Source organism: Contarinia nasturtii, unplaced genomic scaffold, assembly GCF_009176525.2.
Source record: "Contarinia nasturtii isolate CC-2019 unplaced genomic scaffold, AAFC_CNas_1.1 Cnas_scaffold_4311, whole genome shotgun sequence".
Lineage (NCBI taxonomy): Eukaryota > Metazoa > Arthropoda > Insecta > Diptera > Cecidomyiidae > Contarinia > Contarinia nasturtii.
The window spans coordinates 296,305-320,060 of record NW_022201606.1 but is presented as its reverse complement, the minus strand read 5'-3'; the positions used below and the strand labels follow the sequence as shown (position 1 = coordinate 320,060).

General features: G+C 33.4%; 3 protein-coding genes across 6 annotated transcripts in view; 2 read left to right on the top strand and 1 right to left on the bottom strand.

The window, feature by feature from the left end:
• Window positions 1-234: 234 nt before the first annotated feature.
• LOC116350889 (open rectifier potassium channel protein 1) lies at window positions 235-6,959 on the top strand. The gene is made up of 8 exons (XM_031782867.1): window positions 235-440; window positions 1,829-2,742; window positions 3,831-3,880; window positions 3,952-4,066; window positions 4,156-4,491; window positions 4,562-4,703; window positions 4,782-4,929; window positions 4,999-6,959. Exons 2-8 carry the CDS (start codon window positions 2,601-2,603, stop codon window positions 6,694-6,696), a joined length of 2,631 nt encoding a protein of 876 aa, XP_031638727.1. The 5' UTR covers window positions 235-440; window positions 1,829-2,600; the 3' UTR covers window positions 6,697-6,959.
• Window positions 6,960-7,437: 478 nt separating this feature from the next.
• Window positions 7,438-12,357, top strand: LOC116350890 (open rectifier potassium channel protein 1-like). The gene is made up of 7 exons (XM_031782868.1): window positions 7,438-8,102; window positions 9,293-9,472; window positions 9,551-9,672; window positions 9,746-9,974; window positions 10,067-10,104; window positions 10,177-10,428; window positions 10,509-12,357. The coding sequence occupies exons 1-7, from the start codon at window positions 7,955-7,957 to the stop codon at window positions 11,910-11,912; spliced, it is 2,373 nt and encodes a 790-aa protein (XP_031638728.1). The 5' UTR covers window positions 7,438-7,954; the 3' UTR covers window positions 11,913-12,357.
• Window positions 12,000-23,756, bottom strand: part of LOC116350891 (inositol-trisphosphate 3-kinase B-like) — a 15,224-nt gene continuing 3,467 nt past the window's right edge. The window contains exons 1-7 of one of the 4 annotated variants that reach the window (XM_031782872.1): window positions 23,195-23,547; window positions 19,475-20,221; window positions 14,268-14,444; window positions 14,124-14,196; window positions 13,780-14,048; window positions 13,599-13,709; window positions 12,000-13,344 (exon numbers count right to left, since the gene is read on the bottom strand). In XM_031782872.1, coding sequence (XP_031638732.1) covers window positions 12,856-13,344; window positions 13,599-13,709; window positions 13,780-14,048; window positions 14,124-14,196; window positions 14,268-14,444; window positions 19,475-20,119 — 1,764 coding nt within the window. In that variant the 5' untranslated portion in view covers window positions 20,120-20,221; window positions 23,195-23,547 and the 3' untranslated portion in view covers window positions 12,000-12,855. Of the gene's footprint in view, window positions 13,345-13,598; window positions 13,710-13,779; window positions 14,197-14,267; window positions 14,445-19,474; window positions 20,222-23,194; window positions 23,548-23,756 lie in introns of those variants that run through there. The other 3 variants (XM_031782869.1, XM_031782871.1, XM_031782870.1) reach the window with 3 other exon arrangements.

Here is a 23,756-nt window from a genome sequence, read left to right as displayed (position 1 = left end):
TTGCTGTCCTTGTTGTCCCGCGTACTGTTCGTATTCAATGCGGCACTATCGACAAATTTTGCAACTCGCTCATACATTGTTTGCAGGTGAGTTTTATGACTCTTAACTTTTCATTCATAGACACATACCTGCGATGAGAATTTTTCGCCAGGAGAGATACAAAAAATCAGTCGAATGAGCAAGGAATCAGTTGTCGTACAGTTAAAGAGCTTCGTACAAGCGATATCGGTCAGTCAGTAATTGATTGGTTTTGATCGCGATAACATGGTCATTTCTTTTACCAATCGAACTCAATTTTACGTCTCATTATAAGTTTTTGTTATTTATTTTTTGCGATTTAATACCGAAAAATTGATTTTCATTTATTTTAGCAGAAAATTAAAATTTTTTTTTAGATCGAGTTTAATCGGTTTTTCGTTTGATTTTGTTCCAATTTAACGGTTAGTAGCAAATGGTGTAGAGTGTGTAACGGTCGAATATATATATATATTCCGCTGTAAATAATTAATCTTCCAAAAGGAGACGAAATGTCTGTGTCAAAAGTTATAATAAAATGTATTTCTTGGTCATTCGACTTCGACTCCTTCTGATTTATTTTTTGCAATGAAAATAATAGAAATTCCATATTTAAGCAAAGCCGAAAGAATTTGTGAAAAGTAAAATGACGTAGCACAAGACGTCCGAATTCAAAAGATACCTCAGTCATTTCTTCAAAAAAAAAAAAAAACTTTCTTGCTCAACTAAAATTGAAAAATAATGGTCACTTTAAAGCGCCGCGCATTATATGAATCATATGTAATAAGAAAAGTAAATTAGAGCTGCGTTTCAAATAGAAACATCAATTTGACTACAAAGAGAATGACGATTTACTATTTACACATAAAATTATGACAATTTAATGTGAGAAAATCGTTTGGTTAAAATTGTTGAACAATTTTATTTTGGTTATTCATAATCTATTTTTATTCGTTTTTTGCAATTTCTTCCGAATAAGGGTCGATCACCATTTTGCAATATGTGATCGTTGACAAGACTCATCATTTATTGAAAACAATAATCATAAAAATAATTGTGCCCCTATACCTTTGAATTGTTCGATTCAATGGCCAATCAATCGGTTCGTTTATATTAAAAAATTGGCTTTGAACGATCGTCCACATTAAAAATACGTTGAAATTAATGAATGAAAGCGTCGACAATTCTTTGCCAGAAGAATGAAAGTCATTGATAAATTTTCTATTCTCTTACACTGTTTGTTGCAGTGTGCATGTTGTCCGAAGTCTTTCTTTTTTGGCTTTGATCGACAACGTGACTTATTCCATATTATTTTGTAAATATATTATGAAAAATTTAAAACAAATTTGTTTGTTGACATTCTTGTTAAATTTAAGTGTTATTAAAGTCAATGTGTGTATTCGCAATTATACACCTACGTTACTTACACACTTTGTTACACATTTGTTTTTTTAAATTCACAAATTTATGCTAATACATTTAGTACCGTTTATAATCAGCTACTGAAAACACTGACTTTAAATTGTAAATCGATTGTCGATTATGTGTTTGACGCTATGTGTGGTAGTGCATTAGACAAAGGCACAAAATTGTGAATGATGACAAAGAAAGTGCAAAATAAAATCAGCTGTTTTTTTGAACAAATTAACTAAATTTATAGTTTGATCTCTTTCTTTTCTTAAACTTGGTTTCTTTTCTTCTTATACGTCGAAATGATATATATTTTACCGTTATGCATTTGTTGTATCTCCACACAAATACGAGAAACAAAAACTGTTTTAAGAACGTACTAAATTCATCTATCTCGTTTTAGTTTCAGCCACCAAACCAATTGAACGACGGTTGAATTGTCAATACGGTGACATTTATACAACGCACAACGCACAACCACAACAACAATAATAATTCAAAAAATCAAGAATTACAAATTGATTGAAAGAGCGAAAAAAAATGTGTTTTAATCTAATTGATGGTGACGAGTTTACTTGTGATTGTTTTGATTAAGTGACTTACAAATCTAATTTCCAATTAAAAATGCATTTATTTTGTGAAAAGACTACATATCGAACGGTGTCAATAAAACAAATTGATTTTCATCGAAAATTCGCATACATTTGATGTGCATCAAATATGAAACGGCAACATCAACATCATCAAACATAAACGACAGAATGCAATTTTTGTTCCGAATCTGTTCCAACGAATTTAAACGACAAAGAATTATCTTTTGAAGCGTTAAATTAATTTAACCGCAACCGCAATCACGTAATCACGTGCCGAATTTCAAAACAAGATATTATTTATAATAATAATAATAAAGTCATATCGATAAATGATTGCCGTCTTACCAGAACTTAATTGTTAATTGTTTTTCTCATAGTGATATTTCAATATGGACATTATTGGTTAATGTGTGTGTATATATTTTCTAATGCGGTTAAATTCAGTATTTATTCTATGGCATGTGAATGTGATATGAATTATTTTTAATTATTTTCGGTTTTAATATTAAAATTGTTGATTTGATATTTAAAAAAAAAAAATTCTTTGAATTCTGACAACGACCTCCCGACGGCTTGATAAAAATGACACCAAGACAGTGGCTGGCATTGTTCTTTTTCTATATTTCATATTTACTATTTGGGGCCAGTGTCTTCTATCACATTGAACACGAAGAGGAACTTAAACATTTCAGCAATGATGTACAACGACGCATCGATATTAATGGTAAATTAAAATCCTGACAACATTCAATGATAATTTTTTCATGCTTAATTGCTCGTTTGTCTATATACCTTACTGTCTTTGAATCGTACACAGAGAGACAGTCTGAACAGAATCAATGCTCAGCGAATAAAACTTGCACGATGTGCAGTTCTTATCATTACAAATCGTTAACCCTTTTTGTTGAAGTGGATTGTTATGTAACCTCCAGGCTCATTTCAATAACAAAATGATTCCTTGCACATTTCACTTTTATCATTGATCAATATGCTCAAAAGCACATACATTCATCAACCATTCATCATTTTGGTAAATGCGTCATGCATTTATTTGGTGTTGAGAGTTTTCGATAGCTAAGAATTCGATGCATTTTATGCATACTACGCGTTTACCGTTCAACAATGAATTATGATCGCAAATTATGTAAACACATACGTGAGAAATGTCTAAAGCCAATTGATTGGCCAAGATCAATAAACCGAATCATTTTACAATCCCCCCATTATCGATTGCTGATTGCTTTATCTCAATGATTTTATATCAGTAGCTTGAAGCGTTTTTTATTCTTGTTTATTTATTTTTTGTTGGTTCTCGTTTCGTTTTGTTTTTTGCAATATTTTAAATTCCGAACAAATATGAAATATTTTTCACTATACACAATACCTATCTTGGCACGTATCTCTAGTTTTTAACAAATGTATGTGCTCTTTATTTGGCTGCTCTCATCATACTTGATTTTGACGTTTGTATTGAGTGCATTTATTCTCTGTACTGTTGCAACCATATCGATAATCAAAATTGTTAGCACATTTCATTGTAGATTGATGAAAGTGTCAAGGTCATGCATTACATTTTGTAGCCATCAAAACTCCATATCCCTATCGCAATCAACTTCTGTACAAACTTTGCATTTTAAAGAGTTATTTTGCAATTCATTACATCACTACAGTCCACAAACAATGTCCGGTACCTTTGAATTCTTTACACAATTGACCCAATTAATTAACTAGTTTAATATGTTTGCTTCAAGATTTATAACCTCATGCGCTACTTATTTATACAATATTTTTATTTTGTTTATATTTTTACAGAAATTTTGGTAAAATATACAGAACCCAAATTTCACGATGCAATATTACAGGCAAGTCATTTGTTTTGGTTTTTTTTTTTCTTTGATTATTTTGATACATTTTTTTATGTTTATTATCGTAGATGGTAGGTGACTATTGTGGGAAGCCAGTGACAAATTATACAGACGGTTTTCAACCGTTCAAGTGGAGCTTCTATCATGCATTTTTCTTCTCATTCACCGTTTGCTCCACAGTTGGTACGGTTGGACAGTCTCAATTAAAACATATTCATGCTTGCAATTTATACGGTTTGTTAATTTTGAATTTAATTTCTACATTTACAAAGGTTATGGAAACATCAGTCCGTCGACTACGATGTCACGCATGTTCATGATACTATATGGTCTGATCGGAATTCCGATGAACGGATTTTTATTCGCGTATTTGGGTGACTTTTTTGGCAAAGTTTTTGTCACAGCCTATGAACGATATAAAACCTACAAAATGGCCACGAATAAAAATTACATCCCAAATCAGCTTGGGTTGATAGCGCAAATACTTCTCTATCTTATTCCGGGAATTGTGATTTTTTTATTTTTACCATCGCTAATATTCAGATATTTTGAAGGATGGGATTATTCGGAAGCCATTTACTTTTCTTTTGTCACACTTTCAACTATCGGTAAGAACTATTCTTGTCAAATCCCTTCATTTCATATTACATCAACTATAAATGTATGTATATATTTTAGGCTTCGGAGACTACGTCCCAACTTTCATTTCGGATCAGGAGGAGAAATTCGGTTATATGTTCTACGTGTACGAAGTGTTTATCATTTTTTGGTTCATCTTTGGTTTAGGATATTTAGTAATGATTATGTCGTTTATTGCAAAGTGAGTATTTATGTCGACAACCAATTGAATGATGGTAATGGGCGAACCCATGTATAACCAATCGCTACTGTTTTTCAGGGGCCTGCGCAGTAAAAAAATATTGCGGTTGGAGAGTCAACTCGCGGAAAATATTCGTTCCACACAGACTCGAATATGGAACGGAGTGACAAAGGACGTTAGTTATCTTAGACGAATTCTAAACGAAGTTTATATGATGAGATTCAAGGTAATGATTTTTTTTTATTGAATAGAGATTGAAAAAATTAATCAAAAAATGTGCAATGCAAATGTTTAGAATACTTGTCCGGAGGATGAGGAGCCTGACGATTACTTACGATGCAGAAGAACATCTTCGTGTCCGGACCTATCAATTTATCGTCAAAATCTACCGACCAGAAAGCGTGCACAGTCATGTTTCTATCATGTTGACGATGATCCCGATTTTTTGACAAATATAAGAAATATTCAACGCGTTCAATCTGATGGTGACATCCATAAAGTTGATCGCAATCGAACCTCTGACGAGACAAATGCCCAAATGCAACCGACCGAATTATTGGCTCGCGTATTTACAGCGCTGGGTAATATTAAAGCGGCTGATGATGAAGCACAAAGTATAGCAGCGATGAGCAATGCCGGTTTTCATGGTTTCTCCGATTCGGAAATTTTGGCAAGTGAAAAATTACACGATTCAAAATGGTCGATTCAATTTTCCGACAGTAGTGTTTCCATACCTCCGCCAAAAGCCCGCGGCCGAGCCGCGTCCGATTTTCGTGCTCCTGTGCCGGATCAATTGGAGCTAAATAATTCACATGAATGGACATGGAGCGGAAATAATCAACAAATCGAAGAGTTTATGCGTTTGAGAAAATTAAACAAACGAAAATCCCCGAATTTGTATCGAGCTGCTCTCACATCGCCGAAAATCGATAGTCCGGCATTTGTTGTAAATGTTGATGGTAGTCCCGAAACACCGCCACCACCACCACTGACACGAAGTCGATCCAGTTCGACGTCGATATTTGATCGATTAAATCCATTTAAAAAACGTGATGACTCAAGAAAAATGTCACTCACACCGGATCGTTTAGATGTTAAAAGTTACTTAGATCGTACATCCCGTGGTCGAATGAGTGCATCACCAATACCATATCTAACGCCATCAGTTAAACGACGTCCCAGCACATACTCAATGCTATCGACAAATGATGAGGCAACCGCTGATGTTTTAGAAAATACAACAATTGCCGATTTGATTCGTGCCCTTGAGGTCATGCACACCTCTGCTGTTATTGGCGATAATAGTCAGTCATTGGAGAATTTATTGAACGGTAGTTCACGGCCACGAGTCCAATCGACATCAATGCACAGTACAACCATTCATAATATACAGCCACAGTCGCCACCACCGCCTCCATTGATAAATATTTTCCCGCCATCAACACCAACATCATTGCATGATCGTCGCAATTCTATGCGACCACTATCTACATCGAATACACCACTATTTAATCGTTCAAATCGTCGTCGTCAATCGACAATCGATCTACCATCGTCGAGACGGTCTTCAATTTTAATGCCAACTTCAACGGGGCCGCCACCCTATAGTTATTCCACCAATAATGAAACACCACGTCCACATCGTAGATTCAGTGTTCGGCCCACACTGCTCTCGATTCCACCGGGCCAATCGCCCATGCCATCAGTTCAAGCAACTTCATCATTGCAAAAAAAGCTTTCGACTTTAAGACCAAGCCCACTACTCAACGACCACACAAATTTAACAGTACGTCCGCATCGTTTTGGTCGATCGATATCAACGTGTTCTGCTAATTACTCAGGTTCAGAACTGGAAACGTCTCCATTGCCAAATCGTAGTGTATTTTTGACGACGGTCACCGAATCACAATTAAATGTACCTCAAGTCAGGCCAACCAATCGTCCAAAATTTTTAGCAAATTTAGAACGAAGGAGATGCGATTCCATGAAATAAACAAGTCAAACTTAAAATATTCATCCAATACGTTTTTGATAAATGTTTGGGTGAACGAAATGAATTTCTATGAACTAATATAATTGTAAATGATTCTATTTTCCTTTTTCAGAAAAAAAAACTTGTATTAATTTTTGAAATGATTTAATTACATTTTAGCATTTATTATTCTTGTTGATATAGGTATTTTATTGAAAAAAATATGTATATTCATTTTCTCGATAACCCGTGAAATATATTTGGAATACTTTGTTTCTTTTTTTGCATTGGTCACATGTAATGCAATTGAAAAATGCGCAAAACAAAATATGATTTTCATTTGTAGTGCAAGAGAAAAATTGTTCACTTTGAAAGACTCAATAAGTTTAAGACGCTAACTGAAACTGATTGCCTTGATCGCTTGTTCTTTTGAGCATTTCACACATGATTCGACTGTTTTACGTTGTCGTTCGTTATATATGCCTGGAATTTGATCTCATTCAATTGGATTATATAAGTTACTAAGAGGAAGAGTTAGTAAGATTCACATTCACATAATGTTGATAATAAATGTACGAATGAGTTTAATTGAAAAATGTCTGTCAAGTTGTGCGACCGCCTCATTCTGCCACAGAGGATCAAAACGAAATGATTTTTATACCTAATGTTACAGACACTTGTATGTGCACATCGAAATAACTTTACGCAATAAAATACGATTCTGCGAAATCCAAGACAGAAATAGTGTAGATTTTTTTATTATTTTGGCTAATTTAATTAAAGAAACTCAGTTTTATGTGTTTGTATGTGAATCAAAACTTGTCATTTTTGCAAATAGGCAAAAGCAATTTTTGGATTAATTATCGAAATCGTAAAAAACGGAATTTATCTTGAGCGATTGTTTGTGTGTAGTTTTTTTTTGGGTTTGAAGAAATCATTTTAAGTTCCCAAAAAGTTCATAAAAATCCAGTGTCAGTTGTTTTTGATCTTTCATTCAGTTTACACTTGTGGTAGAAAATAAATTTAAAATATTTGATGCATTCATACGTTCATCGTTAGAAATTCAAACATGTGTAATAATTTCCATGTGGCATTAACATTCAACGTTTTATTAAAATATAATTGCGCACTCATCATTCGAATTAAAACATTCTTGCATCGCATTCTATGACAGTCAAAGCGATAAAATTGATTATAGTGCTTAAATTTTGCAAAACATCTCGCCTGAAATTCGAATTATTTTGAAATTAATCGGTTGTGAACGTAGTTTTAAACTAAAATGGGCCTTGCACCTCGTCAATGGGTTATACTTCTAACATTTTATATGACCTATTTGATGTTCGGTGCATGCGTATTTTATCACATTGAACATAATGCAGAGACAGAAAGAAGAGCCAAAGAACTGAAGGATCGTATTGAGATTAATGGTAGGTTGATTAAGAATCTTAATAAACTTATCGTATTGCTGAGTGTTATGTGAAAGTCTTATAAGAATTAAAAGTCATTTTGATTAACGAAATGCAAAATTCGTATGCAAGTGGAATAAAAAGTTGTAAAATCATGCCCAAACAATGTTAGTAAACAGCGTCCTTGCCTTAAACTAAAGCAATAAACAGCGTTTGTTACGACTTAAGCAAGCGTTTATTTTTCCGCGTTGAAAATAAATTATACCGAATATTCTAGATGATGAATATAATTTCGTCCCACGAAAAATGTAGTCTTTTTTTCATCGTGTCACAATAAACAAGTTAAGAAGAAGAAAATTTCAGAATATTTTATTAAAATTGCGGTCAATACCGAGTTGAATGCGGTTGAAAATAAACAAATAATTTCTTCCTAGATTTAAAAAAATTAAATTTAATTCAATGAAAAAGACCCTGTCTCATGTGTGTTCGTCAATATACAATAAGCGTATGAATTATGAAAGAATTACCCCGCACAAACTGTCGCTATCATATTTAAAGCAACTAAACAACAATGCGGTTGACTTGCGACGATATTGTTGTAGTAACATTCAGTTAAATGAAATCAATGACGTAAATTTAATCAATTTATGGCAATTTTTGTCACAAAGATTCTTTCAAAGTCACGTGTATCGCAGCAATCTGAACAATTCTAGATGCTCTATTTTATATGTTGACACAAAAAAAAAATATGTAGACAATAAATAAGAACCAAGAACTACGTGCTTCTACTGCAGCAAAAAAAAATATGTTTCACATATTTAATCACCGCCAAGAGTGACTGTATCATTCCTCGCTAGAATTCAAACCTAAGTCATATTTATGGCCCATTAACAGTAATTAACACATTGGCTAAAAGGCTCATAATGGCTTTAAGTCGAAACAGATGACTTTATTATAGTAGCGATTAACACGGCAAGTGCACACACCACAATGGCAATGAAAGCTTTTTAGAGCTTTTTTCATACTTTTAAGTGTAGTTAGTATCGAGACAGTGTATGAAACAATTCAAATAAAATTGTGTTGCCAAGACATTTCATATATTAATTCAAAAGAGATGCTAATGCATGTGTACAAATCTATTTATTTGGTTATTTTCCATTGATATATTTTGGATTTCATTTTGTTATCACTTTTTCAATACCATTTTCCAGAATTGCTTGTTGCATTTGTATCGCCCGATGATATTGTAATACAAAAAGACATTCTTAACCGTTTGTCCACCTATTGTAATAAGCCAGTGACAGATTACAGAGAAGATAAGTTCGTTAACCCCTACCAATGGACATTTTATCATTCCGTCTTTTTTGCGTTCATAGTTTGTTCGACATTGGGTAATTTCTTGTCATTCTATGAAGTTTTCGTTTAAATAATAGTCGTTCTCCATTAATTTAATAAAACGTTGAATCCAGGATATGGAAATATGGTGCCAACTGGTACTCTTGGACGCTATGTTATGATTGCCTATGCTCTGATTGGAATGCCCGTGAATATGATTTTATATACATATCTGGGAGAATTTTTTGGGAAGAAGGTTCGTAAGTATTGTACGATCAGAATTTTGATCTTTTATGCTCCATAATATTAATGGAATAATGTTGGTTCAGTTTATTAAAGTGTACAGGAAATACAAGGCGTATAAATTCGCACAACATATGCATGCGAATGAAAATTATTCACCTCACCGATGGAGTATGATCGCCAAAATCACATTATCGTTAATTTTACCTGCGTTGATCATACTGATATTTTTGCCCTCTGTCATCTTTACTTATTTCGAGGGATGGGACTACTCGATTTCTGTATATTATTCCTTTGTCACACTGCTTACCATCGGTAATATTTTTAAAAAATTATTCCAATGTATATTCAATTAACGTTTGATCACAATTAAATAAATAATTATCGATTCTACATATATATTTTAGGCTTCGGAGACTACGTCCCAACTTTTCAGCCACATCAAGTAATAAGTCAAATTGTATTTGCAGAGTTGGTACCATTAAATCAATGTGTGTTTTTTTTTCTTCGATTACAGGAGGAAACATTCGGCATTTACTTTGTATTTTATCAAATTTTTGTGTTTGTTTGGTTTGTCTTTGGTCTCAGCTACATTCTCATGTTAATTGGATTCATTGCACGTGGAATGCAAAGCAAAAGACTCAGCCGGTTCGAAAAGCAATTAACTGAAAATATAAAATTAACACATAATCGCATCTGGGGTGGCGTAACTAAAGATGTTGGCTATTTACGTAGAATTCTTAATGAAATTTATATAATGCGCGTTCGGGTTCGTTTCTTTTCATTAACTCCAGAGATTTATAATTTTCTTTATTTAATTGGTCAAATTAATTTATTTTTTTCTCGTAGCCTGTATTTTCTGAAACAAACGATAAAGAGCAACATAATTATCGGCAAACACGTTCGCAATCGTGCCCAAATTTAACGGTGTACCGTTGTAATTCACCTGTTCCACGTCGAAAGAGAGCAATGTCTGAGAATTTCTTTGATGAAGATGTGATTACGAGAAAATTTGACCCGAGACCATTACAAAGTCGACATTCAGAATCGAATTTAATGCGCATTGATCGTGACAAAACGTTCAATCCAAATAATATGCTGGATAACACCAGTGAACTTTTGGCACAGGTTGTGTTCGCTTTGAATGATTTCAATTCAAATAAAGAAGATCCAAATATACCAGCGCCATGTGGAGTTGATTTGTTCTCTGATGAAAGTATTCTCGAAGATGAATGGTCTGTTGTTACCACGAATGATCCGCCACAATCGCAAAAAATACCGAAGAAATTTTTAAGATCACGTGCAAAATCGTTGCATCCGCAAATTTTGAAAATATCCAACAATAGACCACAATATACATGGTCTGGTAATAATAATGACATTCAAGAATTCATAAATGATCAAGTGAATGATGAGAAAAGACAAACGGCCAAAATAATGCATAAAAAAGATACAAACGGTATTGTTATAAGTATAGAAAAACCAAAAGACAACATAGATTCGGCCGTGGGTCGTCGCAAATCCGTGTTTAATGCATTTAACAATATTTTCAAGCGACGAAATACCATATTCAATCCAAATGCAGAAATTCCACCACAAGAAGACCAACAACAGTCCGTGACACCGTCGGTTAAGATTTCTCCGCCAGTCGAGAGGAGAAATTCAATTAAAATCGATACTCTTAAAAAACCACAATTTAACGGCGAAATGAAACGACGAATGAGCATTTTATCAAATCAATCAGCATCATCAGAAATGGTGCTCGAAACAACAACCATTGCCGATTTAATACGAGCCATTGAAAGTGCACACACGAAAAATATGATGGGCGCCAAATATCTTGCCAATCGTCGTATGTCAATGGTGCCCCAAATGACACGGCGAAGTTCAGTTTCATTTTCGACGCCATTAGAAACGCCACCATCGGCGGGCTCAAATTATCCGTCGAAATCGTCATTGGCAGTGCCACGAAATCGACTGATGCGTCCAAATCGTTTTTCCGTCACACCAGTCGGAAGTTCCGATTCACCATGTAGCGCGGTAAGTCTTAGTCCAATCATACAACGTCGAATGCGACGATTTAGCGCAGTGCCATCAACGACCATTATGCCAACACGAAGATTAAGCTCTTCACTTCATGCAACACCGCTTGCATTGAGACGTGCACACTTCAAACCAGCTATTAGCCCACTTGCAATGCCAACAACCACAGAAGCACCAACCGAATCTTTACAGAAAAGTTGTCAAGAATAAGGATGGCTGGCATTGACGATGATTCAAAATCAATTGAAACCGAAATATCGGTTCTATCATAATTTGAAAAATAAACCATGTAACATGTTCAATTTTAATTGACTTTATTTTTTTTGACTCACACTCATTTTGTCAATAATTTCCTATATGAATTATAAATAAGATAAATTACGTTAATAAAGAACAAAAAAGAGATTTGTGTTTTTAGCTTTTAGTTGATTCTTATTAACAAAAAAAAACATATAACATTTCTTCTAAATAATAACTGCAATCCGACATGACAAATTGATGATTGTAAATGAATATGTGTGTTTTTTTAATTATTTATTAAAGGTAGCTACAGCGAGAGAAGTGGAAAAAAATAATGTTTTCTTACACCTTATTATTATCAATGTACTAATAAAATGTCTCAAATCAGAGAAATTGTGATATGAGTTTGGCGTATTGTTCGATGGAATGTATAATATTCTCCAAAATTCAAAATTCTTCTTTCCTTCTAATACTCTGCGAAGCTTTGTCGCATCATTAAAATGTGTAAATTACAATTTCTTTTTCGTAAATATGATGTGAATGAACGTATGTGATTTTCGTAGGCTAAACAATAAATCAGTCTTATGTAGAAATAAAATTATACATTAAAATGTTACTAAATGTAACCTATCGCTTTTTATTTTCTATTTAAATTTGAAGAAAAAAAATGTATGTGAGACTGTTGAAAATTCAACAGAATTGCAATGAATTTATATATAATTCTTTCACTCAGAAGCGTGCATCAAATATTTTTCAACAATGTTTGCTGTATTAATGCATTTGCAATCGCACCCCAAACATAGTGATTGCTAGAGTTTTTTTTGTGATAAACACATTAAATAGGCTGCCTCATCAATTTTAATAATAATAATAAAAGGCTGCCTTTTTAAATCCATATTGCTTAAAAACGAAATTACAACTTCGTTTCGTCGTCTTGATTACGATTGTCTTCACTTCGATCTGTACCGTCATCCTCTTGCATCGATTGATCGAGTTTCATTGCGTAAATCTCTTGCTGAAGATCAACATTGTTTTCTTGTATTTGATTTACATCGTCTATCGATTTACCAGCTTCTGGAATGTCAGCCTCATCGTCATTCAATTGACATTCCGTTGACACTGAGTCATCTTCATTCGACAAAATTTCTTCGAAAATTTGAATTAAATTATTTATTCCAATTAAGTATCCGTCTTCGTGATTGCCCACAATCCATTCGTTCGTGTGTGTAATATGTGCGCCCGACGGCAACGAAACGGTTTTCGCAAAATCAATCAACCAAATACTGGCTTGTGTGCGATCGTGTACAAATAACAACGAACTGCCAATCACTTCGTGCGATTGGAAAAAATCCGAACGTAGCAATGTTGCGCGAATCGCCTTGAGTCTTTGAATATACTTTGGCTGTTGGTGAAAAAAAGAAGAAGAAAAAATGGAAAAATTAACAATGCATATTAATTGAGATATCGATTTAAACGAAACATCTTAATTAGCTTAAATCACAAGTTGTTATCACCATCTCATTAATGCAAGCGAAACAAAATAATTACATTTTTATTTTATTTTAAATTCCATTGAATATGCAAGTGATGAGATAAGCGAGAGAACTTTCTAAATTAAGAACAAAAATTCGTGCAGTTTTTGATTTAGATACATACTATGGCATTCGAGAATCCATATGAAAAATCTTTGAATGCTTCTTTGATCTGATCACGAGATTTTGTTGTTTTGAAATCTTTTGAACTTGTTCCATCGCCTTTTTTGATACCCTGCAATCAATCAAAACATGAACAATTAATTTCCATTTTGATTTAAATTCAACTGTGTCTGGCTTGTTACCTCAATCCGAAAGCCTAATGTGGCTGTGCTGCTGATTGTTTCACGCCATACCATGTATCTGGGTTTTGTGACTCCTTTGGCTCGATGCTCTTCATCGTTCGGTGCGTCTTTGTCGATTTGTATCATTTTCTCATACATATCTTTGCGTAGCTTTGGTTTTTCCTTTGCTTTTGATAGTTCCTCTTCCAAATATGTTCGAACGCCTATTTTACAATCCATTACGCACGGCTGATCGAAATCGCTAAGTAAATCTTCTAGCTGCAAATATACTATAAATATAAATGTAAACAAATTAGTCACATTGTCATTTGTGTCAAAGATCATGTATAAAAATGTGTGCTTACATTCACCATCATCGCTGGTGACTTGACCCTTGTATTCAGGCACATAAGGTCGTAAAACATCTCTCATTAAATACTGTAAATTTAAAAATCAGCTATTTTTAGTCAATGCCATTGAATGATGTTATTTTATTATTATTCGCTTACACTAAAGCAAAGTTCCTCTTTGGGGCATAGTTTTTTGAGTACAGTTCCTTGATCGGGTCCCGCTTTAAAGTTGCCTTGATGACCAGCCAATTGTACCCATGGATAACGTTGTTTTTTGTATGTTTGGAAGAATGGTGTCCATTGTACAATATTTCTGAGTTTGCGCCAACCAGACGGCTACACAAAAATAGAAACGAAACAACATTGATTAGTGACAGGTTGTGCAAGTTTTATTTTTTAATTTGTATTCAATTACCAAAAAACAAAAAATTGTTTTAAAATTAAAAATCTTAAAATAACGTATGATCGAATGGTCTTCAATAAAAATATCAATGTTGACAATGGACAATTCGATGTCTTGGACGTGTGAATTAATACTTTTTTTTTATTTCTTATAAAAATATGACGTGCATGCGTCATTACTTTTTATTTGCTTGTTATTCACGCGGTGTAATGACGCAAAAGCCAAAACTGTAAATGGATTTTTGAACAAAAGATTTCTTTTAAAAGGAATAACATACAATTCGATTTCGGTTAGCTCAGGTTGTGTTACCTTCAGAAATGGCTAAAACATTAAAATTGACGATTCTAATAAATTTCATATGAATTCCATGTGAAAGGAAACCCGTTGTTCGAATTCACATTCACAAGAGCAAATAACATGTTCGACTTTTTTTTCTGGTGATTTCTTATCGACAATTTGCAAAATAAACTTTAATTCGAATACCTTTTCTTAGCTGTTAATTCAATTAAAGCAATTTTGTAAATTGCCATTGCAAAAACTATTTTAACCATGATAAAAGAAGCACCAACGCTTGACAATCTCTTCATTCGATCACAAAAATATAATGAATTCATAAAGCATGCTCATCAGTTCTCATATTTTTGTTTCCCATGATATTAAAGCTCTTCAAAATGTCAAAACTTAATTATTCTAAACAGAAGAGGTCTCAAACTTTGACCGGTTTTTTACTTCAAATCTCGCATAGAGTGAATTAAAGTCTATACCGATTCAATTCAGTTTCATTGTCGTCAAGTGGTCTTTTGTTGAAATGTATGCTAATATTTTCAAACGTAAAAATTTATAACAAGACAACATTAATTCAATGATATGAACATTTACAAAGAATTAAAAAAAAAAACCAAAACCGCATGTATATCACACGAGATACTTATTGCGAAACAGTCGCATAATTCCAATTCTAGGAAAAACATGCTAAATTCATCGAAACGCGCTCATTAATTTGATGACGACGGAAACACTCCATGCTGTCACAATCAAACAATCAAACATGTCGTCACTGTTGTGACGTTGCGCATTCGACCGCAGTGCGGTTGTTGAAAACAAAATAATAATTTCAATGATAGCACAATGAAAATAATCTATAAGCAAATTTATTCGTTCCATGCATTCGACTAATCGTGTTCTGAGCCATTAATTAAACTTTACATTCACGAAAATTGTTCGCAAAGAAGCGTTCTCACACACAATGTTATTGAAATTATAATCGAAAAGAAAGAAAAAAACATACTAAATATTCAACAATTCGTGAGTTCACTTTTTTGGCGTTGAAGACGCAATAGTTAATTCGTGTAGTTTTATTTTTCTCGCTCGCAAAACACAATGTCGATATTATGAATCATCATTTATCTGCTTGTGTGATTGACAATTATAGAGTTGTATTTTTGCCCAATTGTGAACAAAATATTCAAATTATACACTGCACAATTATCCATACTTTTTCTCTCAACAAAATCATCATCACGAACAAGTTTATGCGCTTGGACCTACTTTTTATCTAATTCCATTTTTTTTTCGTATCCCAAACAAAATAAGTTTGCGTGATAGATGATGTTCATTTGATAATAATGTTATCGACATGGCATTCATTTATTATTTATGAGAAAATTAGGCAAACAAAAATATAAACATTTATTGTATTCCATAAAAATATAATTTCTAAATGTAATTTCAGAATTAGCGAAATAATAAACTTGAATATAAATGTGGCTTGAAAAGAGCGCAGAAAAGACTGTGCCAAGAGTCTTATTATTCAATCTTGTCGCACTTTATTTTTATCTAACATTGTAAAAGAATGACAGATACAAATTTATTGCATGTTTCGCTCTTATCGTCATCATTAAAAACTGTCTTGGCGCAGAGAATGCGTGTGCAGTGTGCAAGTGTCGGCGGTTGGTGTCTCATTAGACCTGCCTACATTTTGAACTCACTGTATGTTTAATAAGACATTATAGCTTGCGGGAGAAAAAAAAAGAGTCATGTTGAGATTGTTGATTGTGCCTTTTGCAGTGTGTATATTCGCTTTTTTTACTTTATTTTCCTCTCACAAATTCATAAAACCATGTGCAAGCCTAAGCAGAACAAAATCCATACAAATAATACCAATAACAAATAAGTAAATTACAACTAAGACACTCATACACATCGATCTAACGGTTTCTTTTTATTTTGCATAGCACACATGGTGCTAATCATTTTCACATATATGCCAATATGAAGTTACTGATCTCGAAAGTTACATAGCGCTCGCATATATTTTTACAAATCTAGCACAAAGAATGCAATTAGACAGTTTCAGACAATAATGTGCTACATTGCACTCATAACGTCTCAATCATTTTCGTGCGCGAACTCAAAAAGAACTATTTATTATTGGTGCTGTATAAAAAGTGACAGGCATTTGAGAAATTGTAATTTATTCTCTTTTCAAACTCTGAGAAATTCATGTGTGACTTTAAAAAAAAGGACATATGGTGGCTTGAAAAGAATATTTACCGTTAAATATGTGGTAAATAATCTATAATTCCGTAATGAGCTGTTTAAACTCATATTATTTTTTCCTCGTACACGTTTTGAATATTAAATTCACCAAATATTTGAGGTTTTATTCATTAATTCGATGTTTAATCATCATTTTTTGGTATTGTTGACTCAGTATTATCAAATATCAATATAATAAGCAACAACAAATTCGATGCGATTCGAGATAAGTACTCGAATGAACAAAGAATCCGGAGATGTTTTTCTCAATTTCTAATCTGTTCAAATTGTTCGCTTGTGTTTTATCATCGTTTAACATTTCGGAACAAAGTAACTAAAAAATGGTGCTAATTTTTCGCACATCTAAATTTATTTATAGTTTTTACAACTTTTTTTTTCCCGAATTCTCGTCCGATTTATGGCGTGATTGATGTTCAATTCATTTATTCACAAGAATGGTTCAACAACAACAATAAACTGGTAGCAATGAACTAATGACGAATTCTCAAATACAAATATCAAACAGTTTGATTATTTTGCATACATAAATCTCAAGCAAACAATTTGAACCAGTTTTCGACGCGTAGTGTAAATGTTTGTAAAATCTGGTATGAGCTCATTGTTTGGAATTTCTAAATGGTTTTATCCAATGATAATGGAATACCGAGAAAATAACACCGAGGGAAATTCCATGCGTCAATATATCAGAAAATCCGAAATCATTTTATCGTAATATATTCTAAATGAATGAAGCTCCATTTTTGGGTCATGCACATATCGACGATACAAAATGATATATTTTTCCGGGTGAAAGTTTTGTTTTTCATATTCAAGCGTAAAGTCATACGTTTAATTTTCTGTACACATGATTAATGATTGCGCACGTTTCAATGAAATATTCACTTTATTTTCACATCAAGTCATATCACACGCACTTTCTTATCTATCACTCGGCTCGCATCACATGGCTTTATCACATTTCTCCAGCGTTACACGATTTGGGTTCAAACGTAGTTCGAAAGAAGAGAAAATACATTGTGCTACTATGAAAAATTTGTCAATGACGAGAATTATTATGAAGTCAATCGCATGACCAGTGATATTTATAACTCTTATTCAATCAATAAAAATGGCAACGTCGTATTAAACTTTGACGAGAATAAAATACAACATTATCATTTGTTTGAATATGTAAACTCATTGAATAAATGTGATTGAAAAATCTTCCGTTTTACTTCATATGTAACAACTTAACCAGTGTTGTCAACAGACCTTTGCAAATGTTTTGGTGCTCTAATTTGCATCAAGAGATTTCTTGAGAATCTTGGATCTGGAATGTTTTGTGTCGTTTGGTTGTAAGTTTTTTCTGGATTAACCATGTGTGTGACCTGAAAAAACAATTTACAAAATTGACGTCTCGATGCGATACAAATAAATCGAAAGCACGTTTCAAAGTCGAAAGTGCATTTATGTTTATGTGGAAAAATTCAAAATAAATACTTGAAAGTTCAGAGCCGACATCGTCTAGAATGCGTGATCACCGTTCGTGACACATTTTGATGGGGTCATAGCTCGTTTTATTTTGTTTCAAAACTTTCAATTTTTTTCTAATCTTTTCCGTTGAAATTTTGAATGGTATGACTACAATCCGAGAATCCCTGCGTCATAAAATGCTATCACATGTCTGAATCGAATTAGGTCTTACAATAAACTACACACGGTCTTAAATCATTACAGCTGGCAATTCAACAACTTCAAAAACCGCATTTTTCATCGTTTCGAACTATTTAATGGCTTATTGAATCTACAACAGCAACAACAAAAAATTGTTGATATAAACTATAAATGCACCGGTTCATACAAGAGTTCAGCGATTTAATTAGTGTTTGAAGCCATAATAGGCCTTTTGCCAGCAATAATAAATAATTAGACATATAGTTATATATATAACTATTTCGCGCCGAAAGAAATAATTAATTTAGTTAAGTATCGCACATGCCAATACAAACAAACACCATCACCAGCAACAGCATCAAAAGAAGAAGAAGAAGAAGAAAAAAACTTGATTTTTGTCCGCTATGTAAAAAAAATCAAACACGAGTACGACATTAATTCACAACAGTTTTGAATTTTTGGTCGCGGTTGAAAGTCACAGGCTCGAAAAATTCGACATGATAGTTTTCAATTTTGCACGAAATCTGTATGCGTAATACCATGATTGTCGTGTGTTAATGACGCAATCGTTATAGAAAAAAAATTAAACTACGTTAGGAATGTCGTGCATTGGATTGCATGAAAATATGACTAATGTAAAATAGTACAAACGATCAACCCACTGTTTGTTCTATTTTTTTTACGAAATCATCATATACGTTCGATTGAGTAAATCAAAAATGATCAAATTTTAAGTGAAAATGATAAAAACCTTTGGCGATCGTTGACTTTCTTGTACGTCTGAGTCCCATTCACTGCTTAAATCATCGGACGATGCATCGCCGTAGTCACGAGGCATAGGAACTTCAAGCAAATCCATTTGATATTGCGCATATCCAGGACTCAGTCCAACCGAAACATTTCGCATCAATGGTATTTTATGCGGTTGATGGTTTCGATCCCGAACAGACGGCGATGGAGAACGTCGAACTAATAATTGTTTGCGCAAACTGTTACTACCAGAGCTTGACGTCATATTCGATCCACTCGATGCATTCGATCGTTTTGAAATGCAATTGTGATGAAATGTGTTTGTGTTACAGTCATCACATAGCGAATGACTGTCGGAAAAGGCTTTGCTCATTTTGTATGGTGTATTCGACATTGAGCGCTTTCGTTGTCGCAATGGTTTTGTTGATGTAACAGCATCTTCTTCATTGTCGGATATACTGCCGTCTTGCTGCTGATAGCTGGTATCCACGAATTTGATGACACATCGATTTTTTCCATCGCATTCGTTTGTATCATCGACATCATCATCGTGATCCATCGCAGCAAATTGTTGCTCTTGTGCGCTCATTTTATCAAAATCTTTAAAAATACGGACGATCGGCAACTGTATTGTACATATAGACATTATCCGTTTACTTTTATCACCGTAGCTAGAATCAGTGCACGATTACTTCTTCTTTATTCTTCTCTGTTTCCTTCCTTGAAATTCAGTCAGCTAGCGTAAATCCTGTTTATATTTGAAATTAATTACAAAATTGAATCAGCAAATTTAATCGACAATTATCGGTCATCAGTTTTACGATTCGTTTTATTCATAACACCGACCACCAAATTCATTGGGATTTTTGTTATTGTACAAATTCATTTGTCATTCAAGGAAAAAAAAATCGAATGATACAGTGATTCGAATATCAGCCGGAACATTCATGACCAATTCACATTTTAGGTCACTCATAGTAGCGTGCGAAATTTAATAATAGCAAAATTATAAACGTCAGTGAATGTTATCAGTGTTCGCAAAAAAAAAGTTCAATTATTTTTAATAATGTTGTGATTAAAAGTGTGTCGCCACTGCCGAATCGTCACTCTTACTTTTTACACACTTGGCTGAATTTTGTTCGAACATAAATCAAACATCTTGATAGGATCATACAAATCGACGCAAAATATTGAATGCATCAAAATCAAGCATCATGTGTTTCATATTTGTTTTGCTGATGCAACGTTCAGATGTGGCATTTTTATTGAATCACTGAATGTTTCCGATTAGCGGTTTGAATTGTTGACAAATTTCCATATAAAGCAATTGGATTTTTAAATTATATTCTGAGTCAATGTTCGCAATTTGATGAAAGTTCACTGATCGCTTTACCTTTCGTCAACTACAATAAATCGTGTTTATTCAACAAGAGACAGATACAATTTGTCGAAACAACTATAAATAGCCAAACAATTTCCGAATGACTTGTTTCACAGACTCCACAGACGCTGATCAGATTTTTTTCGGCTTTTTTTTCTCTCTTGCACGTACATAGTTTTACGATGCGTGCAAGTAAATCGATATCGGAACGACGTCATCAATTGATTTTTATAGCAATTACTTCGAATATATCAGAATACATTAACAGTTAAGTTTCCATTTAAAGCCATTTTTCCTGATGTATCGACCATTTAAATGGCAAACAAATATCGAGAGAATGGCATCACATTTGGAAAAAGTATATATGTTTCAATCACTTGTTTAATCTATTTGCCCGTTGCATTACACACTTATAAATTAAATATTTCTGTGTAACGAGCACTTATTACCGCATAAAATTCTCTTCGGTTTCCAATCGAAACGAGCGACTGAACAAAATGTACGAACGAATGAATCAAATCAAAAAACTGCATCAATTCATTGGTTGTAAAACTACGAAGTAGGAATGAGAACGAGAGATAGAGAGAGAGAGTGAGAGAATGTGTATTGCTTTTAGTAGTTTGGGCTGCACAAACTGACTACAATTCCATTTTAATAACGGAATAAAATGCATTTGATGTAATCAAACCGATAAAACGATGTTCGTAGAGTAATCAAACCATACCAATTATCTGATCATTTGCCCATTTTGAGTAAATGCAACAAAGTTAATGTGCGCACTGGAGCAAAATCTAGTTGGAAATTATTGGACGATCGAAGAAATAATTCGATAATGCTAATTGATAATTGGCGAAATGACTTAGTGTTTTAGATGAAAATGTGACAAAGACAGAGCAAAAACCACATTCTTAATATAAAAAAAAACATTGAATTGAAGAGGAAAGAGAAACGAGTGTGTCTCGAGATAGCGCATTGCGTTACAACGTAATTTACGAGATCCAAGCAAGTACCACTTAGCAATCTGGTAGTGCATCTTGGATTACAAAATTGTTTGCCGTTTGGCTTTGCTCGTGTGTTTAATATCGAATGAAATTCTATTGGTTTTCGGTTTGTATTCAATTTGTTTATTTGGTTTACGTTTTATTTCACAGGCGGGTGCTGTATTGTGCCTCAGACATCGGTTTGTTTGAAGCACACACTTGTTTGATTGCACACATGCTTCGCTCTTAAATAATAATAATTTTTTTTTTTTCATTATTCGTTTGTGGATTTCATTCTATCTCGCGAGAGAGAAAAATGTGTTATTTTTATTCTTTCGCTCACACAGCGTGTTTTAGCGCGCCGATAATTTCACTCGATACAGTTGAATTACATGATGCTTCATTTAAATGACTAACCTCATTAAAATGCTGAATAATATATTGTGACCAGATTTCTTGATCGTCATCTTGAATGAATATGCTGTTATAAAAGTTCGTCAACGATTTTACTTCGTTCTCTGAATCACAGTTTGTCATTTCCTAATTAGAGCGTAATTTCACAAGATAAAAACTTTAATCGGATTGAATGACGTATGTGTGGTTCCGTGATGAGAGCGAGACCGACAGAGAGTTTTTATAAAGAAAATTTCCCATTTGTACTCAATTTCATATTCTCTTTCTTTTTGCGTCAGAAAGAGTCAATGGAGTTGAGTAAAAAGTATTTCGAATTATCTTTTGTCAACGGTTGTTTTGTCATCATCATAATCACTTACGTACATTTTGTACTCATTCCATGAACTTAAAATGTGGCTGATGTCGCCAACACACAATAGATAAAAACTGAACGAATATGACAACGACAACAAAAAAATATTGTCGGTTACAATAAACTGCCGTGAATATATATTATAAAATTAATAAAATGAATGAATAAAAAGAAGGCTACTACACGTGGCACACAACATATACTTGAACACCAACAACATCAAAGGGCATAATAAGGCATAAAATAATTCTAGCCGCTACTATTTCCAATGCCATGACTTTTAACAGCAGCAAAAAGAATTTGTATATTGAGATGTGTGTACAATGTACCGTCATTACATTGACGGTCGCGTAAATATTACTTGTCGTAATACAAATATATCGTCTTCGTTGTTTCTGGTTGTCTTTCAAGCGCACAATGATAATATGTCGGTTGAATAATGACAACGACCACGAAACCGAATGAAAAATATCAACAACAATACCATTCGACGAGAGAGTGAGAGAAAAAAAAAGGAATTATGAATAAGTGACGCAAATTCACTGAATGACAACGATACGAGAAAATAAAATGAGACGGTTTTTTTGCACTTACATCCAAGTACAATACTGATCACTGCTTTCGCTTCTTCGTATCAATTGTCTATGTGCAAAATATCAAATTTCTTCACACTTCTTAATTTTCAATTTTGGAATTTAACAATAAACTCGTTTTTTTTCTGCGATTACATCACTCGACAGAGAAAACCGATTCAATTTACGTTGGATTAACTTAAAAATCGTTTTCGATATTCAACTGGAATTTTGACAAATGGTTTCCAAACATTTGAAAGTACGATCGATCTGAACATTGCGATTTTCACCGTAAGACACTGGAGGTTTTGGTTTTGATTCGGAGGAAAAACAATTTAACACTTCCTCTCTTGTAAAATTCAAAAAACGAACTGACTGACAATATATTTAAATCGCTGTACGAGAGGTGCGAGCGTAAAATAAATCGAAACGACAGTGTATCGTGTTTGTTCATTCGCAATATTGCACACACAAATATTTATATGTATATATATAAGCGCAAGACAACTACGATGGTATTGTATCACAGCAACACCCATACACGAATGATGATTTGCTCGTAATCGGTTTCATTTTTTTTTGTT